At 42.3% G+C, this 27,161-nt stretch overlaps 1 protein-coding gene across 2 annotated transcripts in view; it reads right to left on the bottom strand.

Annotated features, from left to right (window-relative positions):
- ACE (angiotensin I converting enzyme) overlaps positions 1–27,161 on the bottom strand; it is a 90,286-nt gene that overhangs the window by 29,289 nt on the left and 33,836 nt on the right. For both annotated transcript variants that reach the window (XM_044298165.1, XM_044298164.1), the window contains exons 5-14: positions 23,736–23,927; positions 22,311–22,408; positions 18,695–18,867; positions 17,650–17,873; positions 15,802–15,946; positions 14,744–14,842; positions 9,128–9,250; positions 8,226–8,437; positions 7,184–7,320; positions 4,598–4,756 (exon numbers count right to left, since the gene is read on the bottom strand). In XM_044298165.1, the coding sequence (XP_044154100.1) occupies positions 4,598–4,756; positions 7,184–7,320; positions 8,226–8,437; positions 9,128–9,250; positions 14,744–14,842; positions 15,802–15,946; positions 17,650–17,873; positions 18,695–18,867; positions 22,311–22,408; positions 23,736–23,927 (1,562 nt within the window). The remainder of the gene's footprint in view (positions 1–4,597; positions 4,757–7,183; positions 7,321–8,225; positions 8,438–9,127; positions 9,251–14,743; positions 14,843–15,801; positions 15,947–17,649; positions 17,874–18,694; positions 18,868–22,310; positions 22,409–23,735; positions 23,928–27,161) is intronic.

Consider the following 27,161-nt stretch of genomic DNA (forward strand, 5'->3'; position numbering starts at 1 on the left):
AAAAACGCAGAATATAGAACATGCTGCGATTTTCACGCTACGCAGAACTGATGCGTGAAAAACAACGCTCATATGCACAGACCCATTGAAATGAATGGGTCAGGATTCAGTGCGGGTGCTATGCGTTCACGTCACGCATTGCACCCGCGCGGAAATCACGCTCGTGTGAAAGGGACCTTAGGGTATAAATTCCTACCTCTCTGTTGGAGTTCCTGAGAGTATGTGATAGGGTGAGTTCCATGCTTGTTCACATGGTGAGCATATGTGATGGGGTTGGTCCCACACCTGTTCACATGGTGCAGTACTGCACGGCGGACATTGTTGCTCTTGTGCTGTCCTGGTGGGTTGGTGGGACCCAGTGCCATGGTGGCTTTGTCAGACAGCAGGGGCGCTGTTTGACTGCTGGGTCCTGCTGCCTGCTGGGGTGGTGCTGTTGCGTCGGTTGTCGCCGTGCAGTGCTGCACCAAATTTAGAATAGGGTCCCATTCGAAGAGGCAACCTTGTCGCAGTGAGTGGGCCTATGCTTTTTGATCAAATTGTATACTAATGCCTCATGTATAGCATGCAGCATAGGGGTAGGTATACGATATATTGCGCTGAGAAGCAATGTTAATTATGCTGAGAAGCAGATAGATAAAAGAATAGTATTGAGGATGTGCGATCCAGTTCATTTTCTTATATTTTATATGTATTATAACAGTAGGGGGCAGTATAAATATTGGGGACATTATAGGCATTCTTATTACTACTGGGGGCTCTATAGGAAGTATAGATCCACCTTATTTCTACTAAGAGCACTATGGGGGCCTTATTACTACTGAGGGGCCTGTAGACAACTTTATTACCACTCTGGAGACAATAGGGGGCCTTATCTCTACTGGGGGCTCTGTGAGGGTATTATTAATACTGGAAGGCTTTTCTACTAATGGAGGCACTTTTGGGGAGCGTAATCACGGTTAGGGGCACTGTAGGGGGCAGTTCTAGAAGAGAATTACTATTGGTGGGACTATGAGGAGCACTATTACCATGGGGTCACTAATTTTTCTTCAGGATAGTATTTGGGGTATTGGGGAGCACAGCGAGCAGCAGGATAACACTGTGGGGGCTCCAGGTTGGAGGATGATGACAGAAATGTGAGGAAGCTAAGATGTCTGTGTGTCATACTCTGCAGAGACGTGGCACGGCTGAAAGAAGATGTCCGGACCGAATGGAGAAGATGATGACAAAGAAGATCTACATCCGAGGAGATGTTACCTAGGAGGCACTGGATGTGACAGGTGTGTGCTGCTGTATAGCAAGTACAGTAAAATGCGGTGTGTGGGGGGAGGGGGGATGGCTTAGAGAACTGGGCCATATTCATTGGGGCATGGACCCCAGATCTTTTGAGACCCTAGCAACACCCCTGTGGTACACATACATAAATACACTATATATACACTACACACAAACCACCTAAATTTTAAAAAGCCTATGGAGCTAAACCATGTAGTGGAAGCGCTCATCTCCAGCTGCTGCTGTAATTTTAACAACTGGATCTGGAGAACCTGAGGGAACTGGCTGAATCCCATGCCTGCTTGAATGGGTCCACAATCCTGAAGGTGAGGTGCGGAACGGAGGCACAAAATCCCATGAAAGCACTACTGCATGTACTACTTTTTTTGCTGTGCAGAGCGTTGGATGCAGATCACGGGCCCTATTCAAGTGAAAGGGTCCAGGTCAGCATGTGGCAGCCCCACGGTCGGTGCCCATGCATAACGACCGCAAATTTGCGGGGTGCAGCACAAGGCCCGGCCGGCACACAGTCGTGTGCATGAGCCATAAAGGTACGGCCACACTTCTGGACAACCCAGAAGTGAATTCTAAAAAACAGAAGCTGTATCTGTGGTTTATACTTTTGCCGATTTATGATCCATTCCTGATTTTGACTTCCAAGACTGCATCAAGAAACCTGAACATGTTGCCGTAGCCAATACCATGTCACAGGAACTATGCAGTTGCCATACAAAATGGCACATGCACAGTGATTGGGCGAGCACAGGAGCTGTGCCTGCCCTACTACTTGTGGGTCTCTGCTATATTATACAGCGGACATCACTTTCTAACAGCTGGGATGGTTCCATTGCTTATATGCCACAGTCAATGCGGTCATCTAAGTGATAAGCGCTACCTCTGAAACACAGCCAAAGCCCTTTTGGGTGTCAAGGTTTACTGTGGCAGTCAGAGGTCTAACAATGGTCCCCAGTTCTGCTATGTATAGAAGTTTTACACCAAGAGGCAAAATTCACTGCAATACAGGAGTTTATACATTTTGGTTTAAAAAATAAATAATTGAAAGTTAAAAACGCATTAGAAAAAAAATTCTAAATAAAACCAGCACATAATTGATATTCCCACATCTGTACTGACATGGTGCTATCCTAGAGTACATGGTGAAAAAGAAAAAAAAATGCAGTTTCTGTAAACCCCGCTTCCCAATAGACAGAATAAAAACGATTAAAAAGTTGTATGTAGCCCAAAATGGCACCAATGAAAACTACAATTCCCAAAAGAAAAACAGGCCATGGCAGCACGTCAACTGAAAGTGTAAATGTTGTAGAACTTAGAATGCAGGGTTACGGAAACACATTTTTTAAAGAAAAAAAAAAAGGGGGGTTATTGTGCAAAATTATAAAATTTATATAAATAAAAATAAAAAAAATGGCAAAATTCCTGTTCTTATGACTACTTGAAAAAATAAATAAAAGTTAAAACGTTAATTCATTATATGTGCTCCAAAATAAGGCATATTTAAATATTTAAATACAACTTGCCATGTGAAAAGAAAGTCATGTGGTAGTTTTGAGGGAACAATATTATATAATATATTAAGTTATAGCTTTTGAAATGTGTACATGAACAATTAAAAACACACACATATATGTATATAATAATCTGTTCAGAAGGTATCGAACTTCTCTAACCCATTGGCAAATTGTAGCATTATTTGCCAGCCCTTGAAATGAATGGCCAATCGTGCAATGTATGGGTGGATCTGGCTGCAGGAATGAGAGGCACACTCAGAAAACCACTAATATGGCACCCCTGCCCTCACTTATGATATCCATTGGGCTGACCTCTATAAGCTCTAAGGCCCCTTTCACATGAGCGCATTTTCCACGTGGGTTCGATGCGTGAAGTGAACGCATAGCACACGCACTAAATCCTGACTCCATTCATTTGAATGGGTCTGTGTACATGAGCGTTTTTTTCACGCATCAGTTCTGCATTGCACGAGAATCGCAGTATGTTCTATATTCTGCGTTTTTCACGCAGTCCTGGCCGCATAGAAGCGAATAGCGTTTTTCACTGAAGGTTTCTAGGAGATGTCGTTTTTAAACCTTCAGTTTTTTTTCACGCGCGTGAAAAACGCATTGGACCCGCGCGAAAATAAAAAATAAAAAAAATGAACAACTGAAAGCAATTGCAGACAAAACTGACTGAACTTGCTTGCAAAATGGTAAGCGTGTCACTGAACGCACCCTGAGCCAATCCATATGGTTCATGTGAAAGAGGCCTAAGGGCAAATTTAAGTCCGGGTTCACACCTAAGCGTACCCGATAAGCGCTGTTTAGAAGCGTGCTTATCGGGCGTTTACATACGTGCGAGAAAACAAGCAAACGCCCATTGTCGCACGTTCCCGCGAGGTCTATGTGCGGGAACGCGCGACAATACGCCCCAAAGAAGCTCCTGTACTTCTTGGGGCGTAGGGCGTTTTACAGCGCGTTCATACGCGCTGTAAAACGCTCAGATGAGAACCATGCCCATAGGGAATCATTGTTTTTTACCTGTTGAGCGTTTTACAGCGCGTAGAAACGCGCTGTAAAACGCTCAGGTGTGCACCCAGCCTTAAGGGAATCTGTCACCAGGGGCCTCCTTAGTAAAAAGTTTCAATGGACATATAAATGTGGTCCATCTAACTAAAATAAAAACACTTTTTTTTTTCTTTTGTTGATCTGAGGCTCCAAAGAGTTATGATACTCTTTCTCAATATGCAAATTAGGGCTTTGGTGCAATGAGGTTGTTGCTGTTGCTCTTGTTGCACCTAAACTCCACTCATTTCTGTGGTCAGCCCTGTCCTGGATGCTTTGCCACAGCCTGGCCCTGTCAATCAAACAACCCTTTTAAGACCAATTGGGGAGGAAAGACTGAGGACTAGAGGGAATGAGCGTGTTTGGTGTAGACCAGGGATGCCCAACCTGCGGCCCTCCAGCTGTTGTAAAACTACAACACCCAGCATGCCCTCCTGTAGGCTGTCCAGGCATGCTGTAAGTTGCAGTTTTGCAACAGCTGGAGGGCCGCAGGTTGGGCATCCCTGGCGTAGACACCATCTAATTGAGAAACACTACATGATCCTAAACTAACTGGATCAGATTAAGATCAGAATCAGTAGCAAAAGTCTATTACTGTTGGGAAACAACATGCAGGAAAATGTAGTCATAGAATTCTGACCAAATGTTCTTAACTTCCTGTGTAATTTACCCCCAGTCTACTAACTGGCCTCTTAATTCTTATGAAAGAATAAAAATAGCCGATCAACATGTGAAATATCAGCGCTCACCTGTCTCTGTTCGTCTTCTGTCAGAGCAGCCTTGTCAATGTCACTGAGCTTCTTCAGTAGACGTTGGGTCTCTGCGCTTTGGAAATCACTGTAATCAAAGTTCCTTGCCTGCCTCCCATACTGTAGAGTGTGATTAGACATCGCCAGGTTCTTTTCCAGCTGTAAAGGAGCAAGAGCAGTAAAATCATTTACAACCTTTAGCCAAAGTACTGCCATTCTTCCACACCCAACGTAGAGGACTTGTGAGTCGTAATGACACCCACGTTATCTTCTTTTGGGGTCCAAAGTGGATGAGAGTTTTAAAAAATTGCATCCATATGCTGCGAAAGAAGAATCTGCAGGGTAAACTGACCTGCATTTTACCGTAGATTTCGCAATGCATATGGTGAAATAGACAGCAAATCCACATCGAAATGCACAAGTAACACATGCAGATTTGGCTGCAGAAATTCAGCCCCAAGTGAACATGCCCTTACACTTTAAACTTAAAGGGGTTATTCGAGGCTGGATATACCAGGCCCCTCACACTAATTCTACTTACCTGGCTCCCCGCGTCGCTCCTGTTCCCCGCACGGCCACCGCTGCTTCTCCCCATGCGTGGATGAAAACATCTAGTGTAGGGGATGAGGGAGTTCAGCCAATGGCAGACGGTGACAGGCACGAGCCACCCTAGCATCGCGGGTGACGTTAGGGGGGGCTCGTTCCCGTCACCACCTGCCATTGGCTGAAGCACCCCGACACCGGATGTTTTCATCTGCTCACGGAAGCAGCGGCAGCCGCGTATGGACCAGGAACGATGCAGGGAGCCAGGTAAGTAGAATCAGTGTGAGGGCAGTGTGTTAGCCAAATATGCATACGTCCCCAACTTCCGCCCCCCCCCCCCCCCAACATCAGTCCATCAGGGAACCAGCGGTGCTTTATATTCAAGTGAAACCAATGCATTTCAAATCATCTGGCCACATCACTTTACCTCATCTTTGAGTTATCTATACACAAAAGATCCTCAAAATGTATCTTTATAGGGCTCAGGGATTCCTAGAAATCTCCTGTATCACAGAGTCAAATAGTTAAATGACGTCAGAAGTCACCACCAGATGGGGCTACTGAAGCATGGTTAACACAGCTTCCATTAAATTTAGAATGATTTAAAAATTGTAACAATATCCAACAGGTACCCAAACATCAGCTAGGAAGTAGGTGGTCATTCTGAATGTCAGCATAAAAGGGTTCTATTTATTCCTGGAAAACCCTGTATAATAATAAATCCACCTCTAGCAAGCTTTCAAGTTCTCATTCTGGTGGCTCCAGGCAGTGTGCTGCATAGGTGAAGGGTCTTGCCTTACTGTATTTAGCGGCAGCTAAAAGAACAACCCCCATTGATCATAGGAACAGGGATGAGAAAGGGGTGGACACAATGTCTACAGGAACTCTGTTGGAAACACATGTGGCTGACACACTTTGAGCAGCATGATCGGGATCTCAGATTGAAGGAAAGCCTAGGAGCACGTCTGACAAGCCCTCTTCCAGTCAGTGCTCCATCTCTGTGAGAAGATCACGGTGGGACCCAGCTGACCACCCAGAGACCACCAAGTGCTTCTGATACTAGATCTATACAGGAAGCTTGTTTCTGGTATAGAATGTCTGCACTTGAATTGGCTCTGTAGTAGTAAACAATAAAATTGGAGCACAGACCCTTAAAGGGGTTATCCCATCTTAGACAATGGGGGCATATCGCAAGGATATGCCCCCATTGTCTGATAGGTGCGGGTCCCACCGCTGGGACCTGCACTTATAAGGAGAACAGAGCAGAGAAAGTGAAGGAGGGCGCACTGCGCATGCGCAGCCGCCCTCCGTTCATTTCTATGGAGCCGCTGAAAATAGCCGAGCGCTGGCTCGGCTATTTCCGTCGGCCCCATAGAAATGAATGGGAGCGTTGGCTGCGCATGTGCGGTGCGCTCCCATTCACTTCAATGGGAGAGGCGGGGAGCTGCGCCTGGTGTGGTCGGACCCTGGGAAACCCGGGGTCCTCCAGCCACAACTCTCGCTGGCTCCGTTCTCGTTGTAGGTGCGGGTCCCAGAGGTGGGACCCGCACCTATCAGACAATGGGGGCATATCCTAGCGATGTGCCCCCATTGTCTAAGATGGGATAACCCCTTTAAGTCCCTAACAATTATAAGCCCAGAGTTTTAGACCCAAAGAGATTTGAAAAACAAACAAAAAATTAAAATAGGATCCCTCATGGATGCATCTACATAAGAAATATTGAGCAGAAAAATCTGCAGCAGCTTTTGCTGCAAATCCACAGCAAATATCTGCAGCAAATCCACGTGTTATATACAGATTTTGCTGTGGATGAAAATCTGCAACATAAATTTAAATTCTGAAGAATTAAATCCCACACCAGTGGTCAAGATATCCGTTTTTCCACACTTTTCAAATGGGTTTTGGTAAAATGTCATCCACTTTGGTGATACTGTATTATGCTGCAAGAGTCCAGAAGTAGAAAATCCACAGCATATCTGCCCCATGTGAATACACCCTTCAGGACAAATTCTGAAATGTTCCTGAAAGTTTTCACTCCTCACCATAACTTTGTTGTTGTAATCGGTGATGTTTGTGTTATAGGCCCATGAAGCTTCGGTATATGCGTTCCACACCACCTCTGCTGTAGAGTTGTACTGACTTAGGAAATCTTCCGCCTGCCTCTCATTAGCATTTTTCTCTGCAAAGAGAAGAACAGAAATCATAGGACTCATATAGTAACTATGGATAAGGTATAAAAGGGGACATGCTGACAGCTTTGGCGGACTGGGAACTTAAAGTGGCCCTGGAAAAAAAGAAATAAATAAAAGTGGCCCCATGTTGTAGGTGGGTCCAAACTGACAGAAGGCAGGGTCAACATAAGTAGGCAGGGCCAGCAATTCCATTTTGTGGTGCCAAATACCGCCCCAGCAGAGCCAAATACCTCAGTGCAACACAAACTGCCCCAGCCGCATCAGAAACCACAATGCAGCACAAAATACCTCATCAAAAGCTGTGGTGGCCAGTGCCAGCTGCCACGTTCTGTTCTCCTACTCCAGTTGCCTCAGGATGGCAATCGAATTGAACTCAGGAATCAGGAAGGCAAAATGCATATAGCGTTTCAAATTTTTTTTTTTTCAAAAGGACCTCAAAGGCCACAAACAAACGTACTTTGTACTGCGTTTTAGATTTCACTATTGAATTACAGCTAATATCTGACCACAGTGTTCTGGGGTAAAAAAAAAGGTGAAAAAAACCAAACACCATTTCAAAAATATATTTATATAAAAAACGCTATATGTGAGAAAACCAAACCTTAGGAGTTTGAAATTCCAGTGTTCGGTACTGGCACCTGATGGATCAAAATACAGCCGCATGCAGTGGTATTTTTTTCAACAGAATGCCAGTATTCATGCCAGAAACCCCATTGTCGTGTATGGGTTCCATCGGGCGCTGGCTGGCATATACAACACTTCCAGTATTCTGTTCTAAAGCCGGATTTCAAATGCTGATGTGAACCTAGCCTAAGATAAGTAGTTGCAGCAGAACTAAATCACAAAAGGCTACAGATATTTCTGCATCTTCACATTTCACATGCAACCTTACCAATATCTCCAGGATATCCATCAGGAATAGGGGGTGTCCATGTAAATTCTGGCCAGCCAAGTATGTCTCCATTGTTTTTGTTTTGCTCTGCCAGCCATCTAGTGACCGGCTCAAAGTATTTCAACAGGGGCCCAACATCCATTTTGTCCGTTCCGGTCATGTTCTTGAGAATGTCCTGCCAAGTATGTGAAGCACCAGCACGGAGAACATCCCTAGTAATGAAGAATCAGTATTTACTTGTTTCTGCTAATCCATCACATCCAAAAGGTCAGTAACAGTTTGAGTACTATATCCAGTGAAGAGATGCAAGGGTGCAGCAGTTGCAGAGAGAGCCGAGCCTCTAGGTGTAACGCAACGCCCCCATTGCTTCTACATGCTCCTTCGCATATTTTAAAACCTCATTTTTCTCAGCCATGCTGGCAAAACCTTATTTTTCTCAGCCATGCCGGCACATATGGACATAGAACCAACACAGATGCCTTCAGCTGCCAAGCGCACATGTAACAGGTCAGACAGTGTCATAGGTACAGATCTGCTGACAGATGCCATTAAGCTTCGGCTGTTTCAGTTCTGCAGGAACTCTGAAGTAATAAGGATAGGAGAGCAGCTACAAAGAACATCTTGGGCTTAGGAGGACTCACCATGTCCTTGACAATCTACTGATTTCATTAGGAACTGAAGTTCTCCTGCAGTGGCACTGTAGGGCAAACTTTGAACACTTGATACCAGTTTCCCTCACATATTACAGCTGATTGTTGGGTCCAGCAGGACACCCTGCGATTAGCTTTTATCAAAGGTTAGCCTAACAAAAAAGGGGAATGCCCAAATCTGACAACCCCTTTTAGAAGCATATTACAGGTATTAAGCACAAAAGCAGTTAAATAAATGTTATTCATACTCACTCAAGTAACTTGCCTGCTTCACGAGACTGATAAATATCACATTTATGGAGAGCGCCAGTGTGCTTCGCTGCAGCACAAAGTGCCTCGTGGAACTGGAATTGTAGCACAAAACTTACAAAGTATCTGAAACACAGAAGAATAAGTACATGAGTGTCTTAGCATTGTTCGGATCCGGCAGGCACTTCCAGCAACGGAACTGCCTGCCGGATCCGGCAAACCGTATGCAAACAGAAATATGGTTTTTGATATACAGGATCAGTCTCATCCGGAAGAACGGATCCGGTATTTACATTTTTCCAAAGATCAAAAGTGAAAATAGCTCCTCCTATGTCCCAGCACATGCGCAGACCGGAAAACCGGATCCGGCAGGTATTTTGGCAGTATTTTGTCCGGTCAAATACTATAGAAGGAACGGAAGACATCCTGATGCATACTGGGTGGATTGTTTTCCTTTCAGAATGCATTAGGACAATACCGGAAAAGAATAATGCTAGTGTGAAAGTACCCTTAGCCAGTGTTAAGTCTGCAACCAGTTTGGTTTATAGTGGTTGTACAAAATTAGAAAAACATGGATCTTTTACACACTGAGACATGGCTGGACTCTTCTCATGACTGGGCTGTTAATATTCAGGGTTTTACACAAGGAAAGACAGAGTCAATAGAAAAGGAGGCAGCGTGTGCGGACGAGGAGTGACATGAAGGCGTGTGTGGACGAGACAATTGCGGGTGAGGATGTTGAAACCTTATAGGTGGAATTGCAAAGGGAGATAAACACTGAAAAATAATACTTGGTGTAATCTATAGACCCCCTAACATCACAGAGGAGATAGAAGTTCAACTGTATAACCAAATAGATAGAGCGGGCTGCACAGGCTGTTACAGTGGTCATAATGGGAGATTCTAACTTCCCAGACATTGACTGGGGTCATGATTCTGCCTCAACCGCAAAGGGGAGAAAATTCATCAACTTGCTGCAGGACCACTTTTTGGGCCAGATTGTAGAAGCTCCCGCTAAGGCCTCTTTCACACTACAGTATGTCCATTTCAGTGTTTTGCGGTCCGTTTTTCACGGATCCGTTGTTCCGTTCTTTTGCTTCCGTTGTGGTTCCGTTTCCGTTCCGTTGTTCCGTTCCGTTTTTCCGTATGGCATATACAGTATACAGTAATTACATTGAAAAAATTGGGCTGGGCATAACATTTTCAATAGATGGTTCCGCAAAAAACGGAACGGATACGGAAGACATACGGATGCATTTCCGTATGTGTTCCGTTTTTTTTGCGGACCCATTGACTTGAATGGAGCCACGGACCGTGATTTGCGGGCAATAATAGGACATGTTCTATCTTTCAACGGAACGGAAAAACGAAAATACGGAAACGGAATGCATACGGAACACATTCCGTTTTTTTGCGGAACCATTGAAATGAATGGTTCCGTATACGGACCGTATACGGAACGCAAAAAACGGACCGCAAAACGGAAAAAAAAAACGGTAGTGTGAAAGAGGCCTAAGGGTAATGCTCTGTTGTATCTGGTAATCTCTAATGATGCAGAACTTGTTGGAAATGTTAGTGTTCGAGAAACACTAGGTAATAGTGACCACAATATAATTATATGGGAGCAGCTACTGTCACATAATAATACTGAGGATAAATGGGAGAGCTTTAAATCCACATTGAGTAATTGCACTAAAAAAATTATTTTCCTGTAGGTAACAAGTATAGACAGTTCAAATTAAACCCCTGGCTTACAGCTACTGTGAAAAGAGCAATGAATGACAAAAAAGGGCATTTAAAAAATACAAATCTGAGGGGTCAGCTGTAGTGTTTGTAAATTTCAAAGGGCTTAATAAAATCTGTAAAATAGAGTTAAAAACTGCAAAAATAGAAGGCAAACAGCAGGTGGCAAAAGAGAGCAAAACAAATCCCCAAAAATTATATTATATATACATACACATGCTAAAAAACCGAGCAGGATAGCAGGTAGGTTCCCTAAATAATGGAAAAGGAAGGGGGGTGTCATTGAAGATAAGGAAAAGGCAGAGTAAGGCCTCCTGCACACAAACGTTTTTTTACACGGTCCGCAAAAACGGGGTCCGTAGGTCCGTGATCCGTGCCCGTTTTTTCTTCCGTAAGTCTTCCGTGATTTTTGGAGGATCCACGGACATGAAAAATGAAAAAAAAAATCTAAGTCAAGTTTGCCATTGAAATGATAGGAAAAAACGGACACAGATCACGGATCACGGACACGGATGACAATCTTGTGTGCATCCGTGATTTTCACGGACCCATTGACTTGAATGGGCCCGTGAACCGTTGGCCGTGAAAAAAATAGGACAGGTCATATTTTTTTCACGGCCAGGAAACACGGCTCACGGATGCGGCTGCCAAACGGTGCAGTTTCCGATTTTTCCACGGACCCATTGAAAGTCAATGGCACAACGGCCACGGGTGCACACAACGGTCGTGTGCAGGAGGCCTTACTAGAGGTTTTTTTTTGGCTCTGTATATATATATATATATATATATATATATATATATACAGACGTGGACAAAATTGTTGGTACCCTTTGGTCAATGAAAGAAAAAGTCACAATGGTCACAGAAATAACTTTAATCTGACAAAAGTAATAATAAATTAAAATTCTATAAATGTTAACCAATGAAAGTCAGACATTGTTTTTCAACCATGCTTCAACAGAATTATGTAAAAAAATAAACTCATGAAACAGGCATGGACAAAAATGATGGTACCCCTAGAAAACACAGAACATAATGTGACCAAAGGGACATGTTAATTCAAGGTGTGTCCACTAATTAGCATCACAGGTGTCTACAACCTTGTAATCAGCCATTGGGCCTATATATATGGCTCCAGGTAATCACTGTGTTGTTTGGTGATATGGTGTGTACCACACTCGACATGGACCAGAGGAAGCAAAGGAAAGAGCTGTCTCAAGAGATCAGAAAGAAAATTATAGACAAGCATGTTAAAGGTAAAGGCTATAAGACCATCTCCAAGCAACTAGATGTTCCTGTGAGTACAGTTGCACATATTATTCATAAGTTTAAGATCCATGGGACTGTAGCCAACCTCCCTGGACGTGGCCGCAGGAGGAAAATTGATGACAAATCTAAGAGACGGATAATCCGAATGGTAACAAAAGAGCCTAGAAAGACTTCTAAAGAGATTCAAGGTGAACTTCATGCTCAAGGAACATCAGTGTCAGATCGCACCATCCGTCGTTGTTTGAGCCAAAGTGGACTACATGGGAGACGACCAAGGAGGACACCATTGTTGAAAACGAATCATAAAAAAGCAAGACTGGAATATGCCAAACTACATGTTGACAAGCCACAAAGCTTCTGGGAGAATGTCCTGTGGACAGATGAGACAAAAATCGAAGTTTTTGCCAAGGCACATCAGCTGTATGTTCACAGACGAAAAAATGAAGCATATCAAGAAAAGAACACTGTCCCTACTGTGAAACATGGAGGAGGCTCTGTTATGTTCTGGGGCTGCTTTGCTGCGTCTGGCACAGGGTGTCTTGAATCTGTGCAGGGTACAATGAAATCTCAAGACTATCAAGGAATTCTAGAGAGAAATGTACTAGCCAGTGTCAGAAAGCTTGGTCTCAGTCGCAGGTCATGGGTCTTGCAACAGGACAATGACCCAAAACACACCGCTAAAAACACCCAAGAATGGCTAAGAGGAAAAAATTGGACTATTCTAAAGTGGCCTTCTATGAGCCCTGACCTCAATCCTATTGAGCATCTTTGGAAGGAGCTGAAACATGCAGTCTGGAAAAGGCACCCTTCAAACCGGACACAACTGGAGCAGTTTGCTCATGAGGAGTGGGCCAAAATACCTGCTGAGAGGTGCAGATGTCTCATTGACAGTTACAGGAAGCGTTTGATTGCAGTGATTGCCTCAAAAGGTTGCGCAACAAAATATTAAGTTAGGGGTACCATCATTTTTGTCCATGCCTGTTTCATGAGTTTATTTTTTTACATAATTCTGTTGAAGCATGGTTGAAAAACAATGTCTGACTTTCATTGGTTAACATTTATAGAATTTTAATTTATTATTACTTTTGTCAGATTAAAGTTATTTCTGTGACCATTGTGACTTTTTCTTTCATTGACCAAAGGGTACCAACAATTTTGTCCACGTCTGTATATAAAGAGGAGAAATTAACTGATATTGGTGGTGCCAGGGATGTTAGCCAGTTGAGTATATTACTGGATGCACTGTAAATATGGTCCAACCCAAGTTAAATAAGGTAAATGTGAACAAGGCTCCGGGTCCAGATGGATTACACCCAAGAGTTCTTAAAGCGCTCAGTTCAATCATTGCTGTGTCCCTTTTTAAAGATTCTCTAGGGACTGGTACAGTGGCAAGTGACTGGTGCAAGGCAAATGTAAACTGGAAATAATAAGTGATAACCAGCATGGGTTTACCAAGGACAGAAGTTATAAGACTAACCCGATTTGTTTTTATGAGGAGGTGAGCAGTAGCCTTGACAGAGGGGCGGCTGTGGATATAGTGTTTCTGGATTCTGCAAAGGCTTTTGATACTGTCCCTCATAGATGTTTAATAGGTAAAGTAAATTGGCTTGGAAAGTACAGTTTGTAATTGGATTAAAATCTGGCTGAAGGACCGTGTCCACAGAGTTGTGGTCAATGATTCCTATTCAGAATGGTACCAGGTTATAAGTGGTGTACCCCAAGGTTCAGTGCTGGCCCCTCTATTATTTTATTTATGAATGATATAGAGGACGGGATTAATAGCACCATTTCTATTTTTGCAGATGAGCCTAAGCTGTGTAGTACTGTACAGTTTTTGGAAGATGTCCATATACTACAAGCTGACTTGAACACTCTGAGTGATTGGGCATCAACTTGGCAAATGAGGTCCAATGTGGATAACTGTAAAGTTCTGCATTTTGGTAGTAATAATCTCTGTGCTTCATATGTCCTAGGTGATGTAGCACTGGGGGAGTCACTTATAGAGAAGGATTTGGGTTTCCTTGTGGATGGTAGGTTAAATAACAGCATACAATGTCAATCAGCTGCTTCTAAGGCCACCAGGATATTGTCATGTATTAAGCGAGGCATGGATTTGCGGGGGCAGGGATATAATAACAACACTTTATAAAGCTATGTAACCTGTGCACAGGTTGTGTATGGTATTACCGCTCAACCAAACTAACTTCAATGAAGCTAAGCGACAATTCTAGAAATAACCCACTGGCTGGTGCGGAGCCGTTTCTGGAAGAGATGCCATTCTTTGGGCTCATGCACACGATCATATGCATTTTGCGGTCCGCATAAAAAAAATAAAAAAATAAATAAAAATGGATGGCATAAGTTTTGCATCCAGTTTTCTTGCGGATCCATTCTAACAGTGCCTGTCCTTGTCCGCAAAACAGACAAAAATAGGACTTTTTTTATTTTTTGTGGAACGGACTTGTGGACACGGAATGCACACAGTCATTTCCATTTTTTCCAAGACACTGAAGTGAATGGTTCCACATATGGACCTGTAAAAAAACGGAATGGAAACAAAAAAAACTGTAAAGATTTCCTAAAAAATAAAAAAAGTTATAAAATCACCTTATATAGGGGGTGTTGTTCGGGATGTGATATTTTGCTCCAGCGTCAAACTGTATTTCATCCCGGGGCACTGGTGGACAGATTCCTTGATACTTTGTTCTGAAATACAAATATGACATAAATCACAAACTGAAAAGGACAAATTTTTGCAACCAGAACACATAAAAAAACAAACAAACTGGCAAATCTACGTTGCCTAGGTGGAGAAGATTTTAGCTTCTGGGTAAGAGTATAGGTCATCAATATTGGAAAACCCCTTTAATGTGATTTTAATAAGCTCTCCTTTAATATGATGAAACCCATTATGAATTAGGCTACTTTCACATCAGCGTTTTTTATTCAGGTCTTGAGATCTCAAAACCTGAATAAAGCGCTTCCGCTTCATTTAATACTTCCGGATGCATCCGTTTCGTCCGGATCCAGTTTTATTAAATAGAAACTGAACTTTACATTAACATTAAAATCATTGCAAGTACTGGTGAGCGAACTTGTGGTTTCAAGTTCGGCGAACAAGGTTTGGGTTATCAAAAAATTTTGTTCAGGATTACGTTACCATGGACCATATGGTCAGTGATAGCAGAATCCATAACGGAATTCTTAGAAAAACCCAAACCTTGTAGGTTGAACTTGAAACCACAAGTTTGCTCAATACTAATTGCAAGTCAATAGGTGTCGGATCCGTTTTTTTCCATAACTGAAAAAAATGCGGCACCCATTGACTTACATAGATTTTCATGCCAGATCCGGTTTGTTCAGATACGCAGATCGGACACAAAACTGCTGCAAGCTTGCAGCAGTTTTGTGTCTGGTTAAAAAAAATTAACAAACCGGAAATGAAATGCATTCTGATCTGGTTTGTTCCGTTTTGTCCCCTTTGATGATGAATGGGGACAAAACTGAAGCGTTTTGCAATCCTCTGCCGTATCTCAGAACCAGAATTCATAATGCATATGTAGCCTTATACTTAAATCAGTAAAACTACTACCAATATTATCAGGTGTCACAAACCCAATTCTTCTGCATTTGAAATACTTTGAAATTAATGACCCAAGGCTTACCTCAGATTCCACCAGTCATAGTTATATCGATTTGGCGGAGTGCGACCATTGAATACATTCCATCTCCACTGGTCAATCAGGTAGCCAAATGGCAGGAAGGCAATCTTTTCCAGAGCCATCTTAAGGAGGTAATTAATATCACTCTCTGCAATAGACAAGATTTAAAAGGGAGAAGATAAAATTGGCTTCTTAAGATGGCATTCATCATCTTCACCCTCATTTTTTTGGTAAACAAAAAAAAAACCACAAACACACTCAGGAGATTTATATGCCCCTTACTGAGTTTTCCCTTATGACAGAATATGTGTTAGCTTCCATTTTCAAAGTAGGTTATGTGGGAGAAAATCTAACATTTCCCCTGGGTAACCGGCCTCATTAGTACTTTATCATACAGTGAGGAACAGAAGTATTTGAACACCCTGCGATTTTGCAAGTTCTCCCACTTAGAAATCATGGAGGGCTCTGAAATTCACATTGTAGGTGCATTCCCACTCTGAGAGACAGAATAAAAAAAATTAAAAAATTCAGGTAATCACATTGTATGATTTTTAAAGAATTTGTCTTGCACTGCTGAACATAAGTATTTGAACACCTGAGAAAATCAGTGTTAATATTTGGTACAAAAGCATTTGTTTGCAATTACAGAGGTCAAACGTTTCCTGCAGTTCTTGACCAGGTTTGCACACATTACAACAGGGATTTTGGCCGACTCCTCCACACAGATCTCCTCTAGATCTGTCAGGTTTCGGGGCTGTCGCTGAGCAACACTGAGTTTCAGCTCCCTCCAAAGATGTTCTATTGGATTTAGGTCTGGAGACTGGCTAGGCCACTCTATAACCTTGATATGCTTCTTTCGGAGACACTCCTTGGTTATCCTGGCTGTGTGCTTCAGGTCGTTGTCATGTTGGAAGACCCAGCTTAGACCAAAAGTTCTACCTCATGACTTTCTCCCATGCCTCCTCTGGCTCATCCAGATGGTCATTGGCAAACTTCAGATGGGCCTGGACATGTGATGACTTGAGCAGGGGAACCTTCCGTGCAATGCATGATTTGAAACCATGACGGTGTAGTGCTCTACCAACAGTGACCTTTGAAACTGTGGTCCCAGCTCTCTTCATGTCATTGACCAGCTCCTCCCTTGTAGCTCTGGGCTGATTTCTCACCTTTCTTATCATCAGTGATACCCCACGAGGTGAGATCTTGCATGGAGCCCCAGTCCAAGGGAGACTGACGGTCGCCTTTAGCCTCTTCCATTTTCTAACAATTGCTCCAACAGTTGATCTATGTTCACCAAGCTGCTTGGCAATTGCCCCGTAGCCCTTTCCAGCCTTGTGGAGGTCCACAATTTGGTCTCTGGTGTCTTTTGACAGCTCTTTGGCCTTGCCCATGGTAGTAGTTGGCATGTGACTGTGGGATGGACAGGTGTCTTTAAAGAGCTCAGACAGGTGCTACTAAGTTAGATTAATGAGTAGAGTAGAGGTGGACTTTTTAAAGGCACAGTAACAGGTCAAAGAGAGCCAAAATTTTTGCTGTTTCTCAAGTGTTCAAATACTTATGTTCAGCAGTGCAAGACAAATACATTCTTTAAAAATCATACAATTTGATTTACTGAATTTTTTTCTTAAATTCTGTCTCTGAGTTGGAATGCACCTACAATGTGAATTTTAGACCCCTCCATGATTTCTAAGTGGGAGAACTTGCAAAATTGCAGGGTGTTCAAATACTTCTGTTCCTCACTGTATATGACTCATAACTCTCATTGGTTCCCTGAGGTCAACAGTTTCATTCAGGGTCCCTACATAGTGTGGGCAAAAACACAACTCTACTTTATAAAGAACAGTAACCCACCTTCATCCTCTACAACATTTTCTAACAGTCCAATTTTCTGCAAGTGGCTTGGGGTGGATACAGAAAGGGAGAGCACATCTCCTATGGCCTCATGGAATCCAGGATTTGCTCCTTTGCGCAAAGAGACTGGAAGGTCTTTGTATTGCAAATAGTACTCAACATGGCCCATTTCATGGTGGACAGTGAACAGCTGCTCCATAGTAACGGTGGTACATTGCTTTATCCTGTGGACCACAGAAGTGTGAGAATCATATAAAATTATGAACATCTTTCGCAGGTAAAATATTTTCTTGGGGTAACTCCAATGGATGCAAAGCATGCAGCTGCTATAGGGCCCAACTGGTGCCTAATGGACCCTTTTCATACATAAGACAGACTAATGGACCCTTTTAACACCCAATCAATTTCAGGAACAGCCTGCCACATTGATAGCCAGACCAGCCCATCAGAAGTAACAACTTACATAATCCGATCCCACACCCACCCAGCAGTGCATGAGGCCTCTTCCTGTGACATCTTCTCCTGCTGCCAAACTAGTCACAAGATTTCTGGCCAATAAGCAGGGAGATGATCTGTTGCTGGCGCTGCTTATACTTCTTCTGACATTTCAAGAAGTTGAAAGAAGCCAGAAGCATTGGGTTGTCAGATCTACATCCGAAACAGTAAAGGTTGGACTGGCCCAACAGAGTACCAAAAGCTCCTCTAGTGGGCTCTGTCTCTGAAGTCATAGGGGGCCCTAAAGACGCAGGAGAAAAATCCAATTTGGAGCTGCCTCTGGATCCAGTCAAGTACAAAACTGATTTATGGCACATAGTTACTGCACGGTGTCCATATAGTACCGCTCATCTCTGTGTAAGCAATGTTCTGATATTATATAATTGATTTATATAACCGGTATTTTCTGACAACAGTTACATAAGAAGCAATCATTATTGTCTATCTATTTTCAAGCAGCTTTTTTATTGTTTACATTTACTATTATTATAATGAATTATATTAATTTTCTTTATAATACAAATGCAACACTGTTCACACAAGAACCAACCTGAAATCTTTCCTGTTTTTAAAGTCCCATGCAGATGCATGGCACACCACCTCCCGGCCATCATTTGGCTTTTCTAACATGGACTTATCCCAGAACTCCTGGGGCATCTCAAGGAGACCAAGTGATGTGAAGAATTCCTCTGAAACCCTAAACATATGAGTTGCGTTCCAGCCCTAATAATGAAACAGAACAGTGCAATAAATATGTGAGGTAAAAGGACACTGAATAAGACGCATGGATGCATGACACTTTATTTTACTCAAATACCCTTCTATACAAACAACTTGCCCATCCTTGGGGTCTACTGGCCCTGCCTCATTCAATATTACCAATATCACATCAGTCCTTCTTACAGCCAATTATTACCTGGATTACCTACTCAACCACTATGAATGAATATCAATGCTTAAAGTACATGCCCTGATTAGATATTCTAGAGCTTGCAGCTGGCAACATCAGCAAATTATTCAGTCAATGGAAGGAAACAGGGTATTAAAAGTTTAAAGTATTTACTCTACCCTCAAGAAAGCAAGAAGCTCTCATTGCAGGAGTTCCAAGCCAAATATGGTCTAGAGGGCTCCCAACATTTCCAGTACTTCTAAAGAACTTTTGCTAGGGAACTACTGGTCAGTTTATTTGCTGAAACTTTTACAGGGTATATATTGAAAATAATATCTATATTAAACCTATATGCCAATGTTTAGCTGAAACTACTAACTGTATACCTTAACACAGCTTTTCGAAGGTCGGAAAAAGGCATTCAGCAATTTAGAACTTTGTCATGAATGGTCTAAATGTCTTTAGAAAAATACATTATTAACAATAAATGGAGACACTAATAATACAGTAATACACAAGGCTATATACCCAATTCTCACTGCCCCCATTAAGGCATTATTCACACATCAGGGTTTGGTCTGTGTTTTCCATCAATGATTGCTAGCCAAAACCAAGTGTGGGTCAGAAATACAGAACAGGTGCACATTTTTCCATTATACCATACCTCTGTGAGCCAAAACCAGGAGCAGAGCCTACACAATCACTGATAGAATGTATATACACATCAGTCTTTGGTCAGTGATTTCTAACACTAGACCAGCTAGGAAAACTGATTGTCTGAAGGATGGAGAACCAAAATCAATTCTCATGGGCTGTGCCCACAACTGTCATCATTCTGACATCAGGTTTTTGCCTTACTAAATCAGATAAGCCCACTTTAAAAGAGACAAGCCCTATAGAAGCTCTATTTTTATGCAAGATTTTATGCAAGGAGAAAGAAAGTTACTGCTTCAGCACTTCAAACCCACTTGAGGCGGTCTTATTCAAAAGAAAAAAAAATATTAAAAAAAGTGCATGAGACAACGCGTTTCGGGGAATCTTAAGTCCCCTTCATCAGGTTAAAAGAGTACTCTTTCAACCTGATGAAGGGGGCTTAAGATTCCCCGAAACATGTTGTTGTCACATGCACTTTTTATTTAATAAAGAAGAATTTTCTTTTAAATAAGACCGGCTCAAGTGGGTTTGGAGCACCGAAGCAGGAACTCTTTCTTTCTCCTAAAATGATTCTCCGGAGGGACTGGACATCTCTTCTGAGGAACCCCATACCCTGCAGCAGCACACCCAAGAACCGGCTCTTGCTTATCAAGCCCTCAATAGAGTTACGCCTATTCTAGCGTAACCATACAAGGTGAGCCTTACACTTGCTCTATTTGATCAACCAGTGTGAACATACTACCCTATTGTGTACCATCTCTATCAAGCCCTAGGCACATCCACAGAGGTTGGAGATGATGCATTTCATCTTCCACACATAGCTCATGCAGGCCACACGACCACAATGGATTTTTCATCTAAACCATTTTATCTTGATAGGGAAGAAGTTCTGAAGCAAAGACAAAAACAAGCCAGAAAAAATGTTTTGGAAGTGGAAACTGTTCCTTGTGCATCATTATTCACCCACCATCATAACTGTGCAAGCAGTACAAGGAGTATTCTCATTTACTGTGATAAAATGGTATCTCACTGGGCACTTAAAAAAAAATCTCAGTGTTTTCTTCAAGTTGAGTAGTTGATTAAAGGAGTTCTCCGGGAATTAAGAAAATGAAAATACTTAAATATTACTTTATTATAAATATATTCTCAAATACCTTTTATTATTTATAATGGCTCGTTTTGTCTGGGGAGCAATCATCAGGGGAAACAAAATGGCCACTGTCCTATTAGTTCACACAAAACCTGTCCTGATCACACAGGAGGACAAGTTACTTTACAACACTGAGGTAAAGCGCTGCCTCCTCCTCCTCTTTAGGGTCCATTCACACGTCCATGGTGTGTTGCGGACCCACAAATTGCGGATCCGCAACACACCTGGCCGGCACTCCCTATAGAAATGCCTATTCTTGTCCGCAGCTGCGGACAAGAATAGGACATGTTCTATCTTTTGCGGAGCTGCAGACCGGAATTTCGGGGCCGCGCTCTGCAAATGCGGAAACGGAGAGCACATAGTGTGCTCTCCCCTTCACATCCGGGCCCATAAAGAATGAATGGGTCCGCACAATATTGCGGAACGGTTTCGGACCCTTTTGCGGACATGTGAATGGACCTTTACTTGTCAGGGATTATGATCCTGAATACAGATGATAAGAACTTTAGCTGAATCTGAGACATGAAGTACAGCGAGGACGGACAGGGCCGACTGTGGTAACGTGGGGCTCTGGTAATAGAGACTACATACAAGTGCTGCTGCTCATTATCCACACCTCACCCTCCTCTCATGTCTCCTCATCTTATCCATTCCCACAGAGATTCACCTGTATCATGATTCCTGACAAGCAGAGCAGAGAGGAGGATGAGGCAGCACTATGGCTCATTGTGGTGAAGGAACTTGTCCTCCTGTGTGATTAGGACAGGTTTTGGGTGTACTGATAGAATGGCTTGGGATCAATCATTAGGAAGTAATGAAAGGTATTTGTAAATATATTTATTGCAAAATAATATTTAAGTATTTTCATTCCTGAGAACCCCTTTAAGAGGGCATTTGCATAGAAATCAATGTATGTATCCCATCTTTTGTATTTTACTATGCATGGCTGCCTCCAATAAGTGGTATTTATATCCTGGATTTTAAAGAGTAACTGAACTTTTATCATAATTTTTACTATGTTGTCCCTAATCACCTAAATAACATTTTTCAAATATACTTTATTCATTTTTTTTTTTACTGCACTTTTACATCCCTAAAGTGCACCATTCAGTGTGCGCTTAAAACTCAGATCTCAGTACACCGCCGACAGCTCAGTGGTGTATGGAGTACGGAGTAAAGAAAAATAAATAAAGTATATATATAAAAAAAAAATTTTTTTACGGCATTAGTTACTAATTTTTCTTTTATTTTCTTTGTATTCTTGTTTTAACGTTTTGTAGGAACAGAGAACAAAATCTATGGACAATAATTTGCTGATGTACTTTGGCAGTATTTTGTGCAATTATAACATAGAAGTATATTGTTCCTTTATAATTTCTGTATTATTCATGTCCTCTACACATTTTATTGGATTTTTCATAAAGACTAGCAAAGATCAAGGGTCCATAGTTGTATTAATTCACTTGGTCTTACCTGTGCGATCATGGTATTAGTGACATCTACGTTGGTCTTGTTAGGGAAAGGAATCATCATATCATAGATATTATTCCACTGCTGTGACCACATGTTGCCTGCAGAAAATAAATGGGTTCAGCAACTGCACATATAAAAGGTTATGAAAAGCACACTGATCTAATGCAACTATGTAGAATTTTAATTGCGCCTGGATTCTGGCATGCATTACTGTACTTATCGTGTAAAGACATCTAGTTGAAGCTTTAAATGTTTTTTTCCATCTCGTCCTTTCATGGCGAAGCGCCAGCCGGCGGTAGGAAGAGTTGCGGGATGGCCTAGTGGCCGGCATAAGGCCTCATGCACTTGAGCATATTTTTAGTCTCCTTCCAATCTGCATTTTTTGCGGTTTGGACGAGTACCTATTAATTTCTATGGAACCGCATAAAATGCCATGTCATCCGTGTGCTGTCCGCTTTCCTGTGTTCATCCCACAAATTATATAACATGTCCTATTCTTGTCCATTTTTGCTGACAAGAATAGGCATTTCTACTACTAGGCCTGCATAAAACATGGCATGGACATGGCCACTATCCGTATTTTGCTAATCCGAGGTTGCAGACCACAAAATCCATATGGTTGTGTACATGAGGCCTAATACAGCAAGCTGAATTGTTTAACTCCTGAGTTACCATAAACAGAGCATCTTGCTGAGCTACACCATTTGCATAGCTCCCCTTTACGACTACAAGAGTTACAAAAACAGGAGCGCAGCCGACTCAGATGTTTCTGTAACTACATTGAAGTGAACGGGACTGAGCTGCCATGCCTGTGGACAGAAGAAAGCAGCCATGTAACTCAACCTCGGACAACAATTTTAAGTGAATGTCCATCTTTTATCATGTCATTTTATCTCCAACATGCTGTGCTGTGTAACCAATCACACTCCATTTATTTCATGCAGAGCTCCAAACCCGCTACAAAGAGTTAAACGATGACTGATGTCACTAATGGCAAAGAACATGATTATTAGAAAAAAGTAGAAGGTTGCTTCATTGAAGCATAATAAAGAATAGGATGATGCTTTGCCTAAAATAAGGAATGTTATCTGAATAATTGTATTATATTGGAACTTAAATTCTCCTTTGATCCCCTGTTATTCATGGTATTCTGCTTGACACTAACAAACCAAACTGTAATGTACTTTCTTTAACCGTTTGAAATGAAAAACTCAATAAAAACTATTGAAAAAAGAAACAAAAAAGTATTAATTTGTATAGTAAAAAAGCATTGTCTTTTACCAGTGCCAGATTATATTATTGTGTGTAAGAGAGTCTGTGCCCCCGCTACCCCAAAGCTTACATCACTGCTGAAAACGTTTCCAGTAAGGACTGTTTCTATGGGTTTGCATTGCCCTGCTTGGAGCAGTTTTGCTATAGACTCACCCAGTAGATGTGCAGGAATTGGCCCTTTCAGGTTAATGTACTTTGCTCCATATCGTTCATACAGTTTTCGGCGCACAAAGGCATGAAGGTTGAGGTACAGGGGCTCCAGCTGAAGGTACAACTTCTCTAGATTATCCTCAAAAGTGGATGAAGTATACCAAGATCGCCAATACTCCCCGGTGTCTTTGAATCCTGTAATATAATGGAAACTTTTTTTTGTATATTTTCTGAATAAGTATTTTTCACAAATTTTCCTTATCATTGCGAAAACTCCTATAACAATAGCCAGGAGCGTGGTACAATGACCCTATTAACACCAAAAGAGCCTGGAAGAAGTCGCTGGGCGAAACGTGCGTGGGGGAGTCGCTGGAGGTCATACCACCTTGTGTATAATACGTCACTTGTTCCACTTGTAGTTTGTCAGCGGTATTCAGTGATTGCTTACCTTTCTGGTGTGCTGGCACACTGCTGCATACACAACTACATGGGCTTCACCTTGTAGAGTGAGTTTGATGGGACTTTTTGGACTGCCGGTATTTTCTTGTGGCTCTCCCGGTATTGTAATTATGTGCCTAGCTGTTCCCATTATCTTACTCACTTTTGCTAATTTGCACAGTGGTCCAGTTGCTATATTGTTGATATTTGTAGACCACTTTTAGTCTGGGTGATTTACCTAGTGCTACTACATAGGATCCTATTTTAACCACTTTGAAGCAATTACTTTGATATGTATTTTTATTGGATTGGATTGAATAAAGATTGTGAGTTTTATTATTTACTGTTGCATGGCTCTTTTGGTGTTAATTATTATTGTGAAAGACAAAAGGAGCAGATTTTCTAATCCTGTAGATGGCGTAAATTTAGGCTGTCTAGACCTGCTCAAATCTATCACAGAATTACAGTGCAAAGTGCCACAAATTAGGTAAGCTGTTACAGTAGGCACAGATAATTTTACTTACCGTCGTGTCAAACTACAGCAGAATTTAGGTGTACTCACATTAGTAAATGGGGGCCAATGTGGGCAGGTATATATGGTTCAAAATGGTGCATCTTAGGCCCTGCCCCCTTTCCTACGAAGCCCCATGCCCTTGTCCAGCATGTTGGAATAAAGTGTACAAACCCTAGATGCACCAACTGAGATACACACACCCACAAATATTATATGTTCAGGTTAGTTGGCGTCCAGGATTCAGTGGGATTTTGGGTTCCAGGCACTGTACAAAACCTCTATCCGATAGGGAAGACCAATTCTACATTATATATGGCCGATGGTATTCTCCAGTGCCGATTTCTGTCTGCAGAGACCAACACAAGAAGGCAACACATCTAAGTGTGTATGGAGACAAGCGTTTTGTATTATAGGGGCGGTGTGCCTGGTATTTTCAAATTTTTTGTAGACCCTTATATTTGATTCACACAAACATTCTGCTGGCACAAATGCATGGACAATTTTGTTTGGTTGGCACAAAGATACAGGCAGTTCTATGTAGATATTTTTTATGGGGTTACAATACTGATTTAGCCACTTTAGGGTGGTTTGCAGGGGACCATGGGCGAGTTTAGAGTAGGGCCTATATTTTAAGCTTTCTTTCCGCAGATGTTTCTTACCTTCAGTGGAGGCTTCTGCTAAACAAAAGGCAGCTAGCTGGCATACCCAGTTATGTACGCACACAAACATTTATTAGTTAGTTCCACTAGAGGGCAGCAGTTATCAAAAAGAAGAATATGGGGATTCAAACGCTACAAGTGATACACAGAGCGGTCATGTTTGTCACCATGCTTTCAGATGACACTCTTCAAAGGAATGTTTTTTATCTCTTTTTTTTTTCAGAGGACTTGAATGCTACCCATGTAAAAAACCTTATTCTATTACAATGCAGTCTTCTGCATTGGACACCCTGGGATGCTGTTAACAACCACAAGGGCGCTACTTAGGGCTTCAATACTACAGGCATGACATTTGGAAATAAACAGCATTGTATACTCCAGAGGTCTTATATATTAATCTCAAATAGTTAATGTGGAATGCAAAGTACAGATAGGTAAAAGATTAGGACAAAGTCTCATACAGGGTCCTAGTAAATGATTTTTCAGAATCACTGTAATCATTGCAGATGAGCATGAAGCACATTGAGAACATGTTCCCAGATAATTATGGTTTTCGGCCATAAAATAAAGATAAAGCAGAACAACAAATGACGATAGAAACAAAATAGGTAAAATGCCATTACATGGCTTATGGCATCCATAATATGCTCTGCCTTTAATAAGTAACTATGATTTGTGACATTATAGATCATTTACTGTCATTCGTGTAGCAATTGTACCAGCATTTGACATTACTGAAGTGGCACGTTCTTATAGGCTACAGTGAAGTGCAGGAAAGAGCGCTATTGAAGATGTATTGGTAAGACTGGGTCATTTCACACAATTTTTTTTTTTACACAAGTCTATAAAAGCCAGAACTTTTTAATCCGTTTCATAATATACTGAGGCTTCCAGGAAATGTTTGGGAGTATGTGCAGTGTTACTCTCAGGCAGGTCAGAGCAGGCCAGCCGAGACAGGAGCTGGGCCTAATGATCTGAGGGCATACAGCAGACGCCAGGTTGGGAAGTACAAGTTGTAATCGTATTGCCACCACTACTACACTCCTTTATACAGGCTGATTCAAGTGTTGTACCTATCCAATCAAGAGAAGGGTTTTCACAGCAAAACTTTGACTGATATCCTATTGTAGTGACCCACATGAGAGGCGAGAGGTAGTGTCTGCGAGATAGGGCTGAAACTATTTATCGATGTAATCGAGGCAAAGAAAAATCCTCAATGCTGTTTCCCTGCTTCGGGATTCGTTTAATTCACATGACCACGAAGCGTGGGTGAAATGAAGCCTCTCACTCACCGCTGGACTCGGCACCGCGCTGCACTGGCCAGAGCCTTGCATGCACACATCGTCAGCGTGCTGGCTGACGCTGTGTGTGATGTCAGGTCCCTCCCAGTGCATGCTGGGAAGAAGACGCGGTCCGTCTCCTGCGGACTCCATGTCAGCGCACTGCCAGTGCCAGAAAGTTAAGTATAAAGATGTGAGTTTAACTGGGCTGATGGAGCACATGGATGATCATGGCAATGGCATAGAAGGGCTGATGGCGCTGGGGGAGTGGGGGACAGGACATGGATGGCATAGAAAGGCTGATGGTGCTGGGTGGGGGACATGGCATGGAGGGCTGATCTAATAGCACTTGGGGAGTGGGGGACATGGTGGATGGCATGGAGGCACTGGGGGAAGGGGACACATTGGATGGCATGGAGGGGCAGATGGCACTGGGGGAGTGGGGGACATGGCATGGAGGGGCTGATCTGATGGCACTGGGGCAGTGGGAGACATGGCAATTGGGCTGGCAATGGATGGCATGGAGGGGCTGATGGCA

The sequence above is a fragment of the Bufo gargarizans genome, chromosome 6 (genome assembly GCF_014858855.1).
Source record: "Bufo gargarizans isolate SCDJY-AF-19 chromosome 6, ASM1485885v1, whole genome shotgun sequence".
NCBI lineage: Eukaryota > Metazoa > Chordata > Amphibia > Anura > Bufonidae > Bufo > Bufo gargarizans.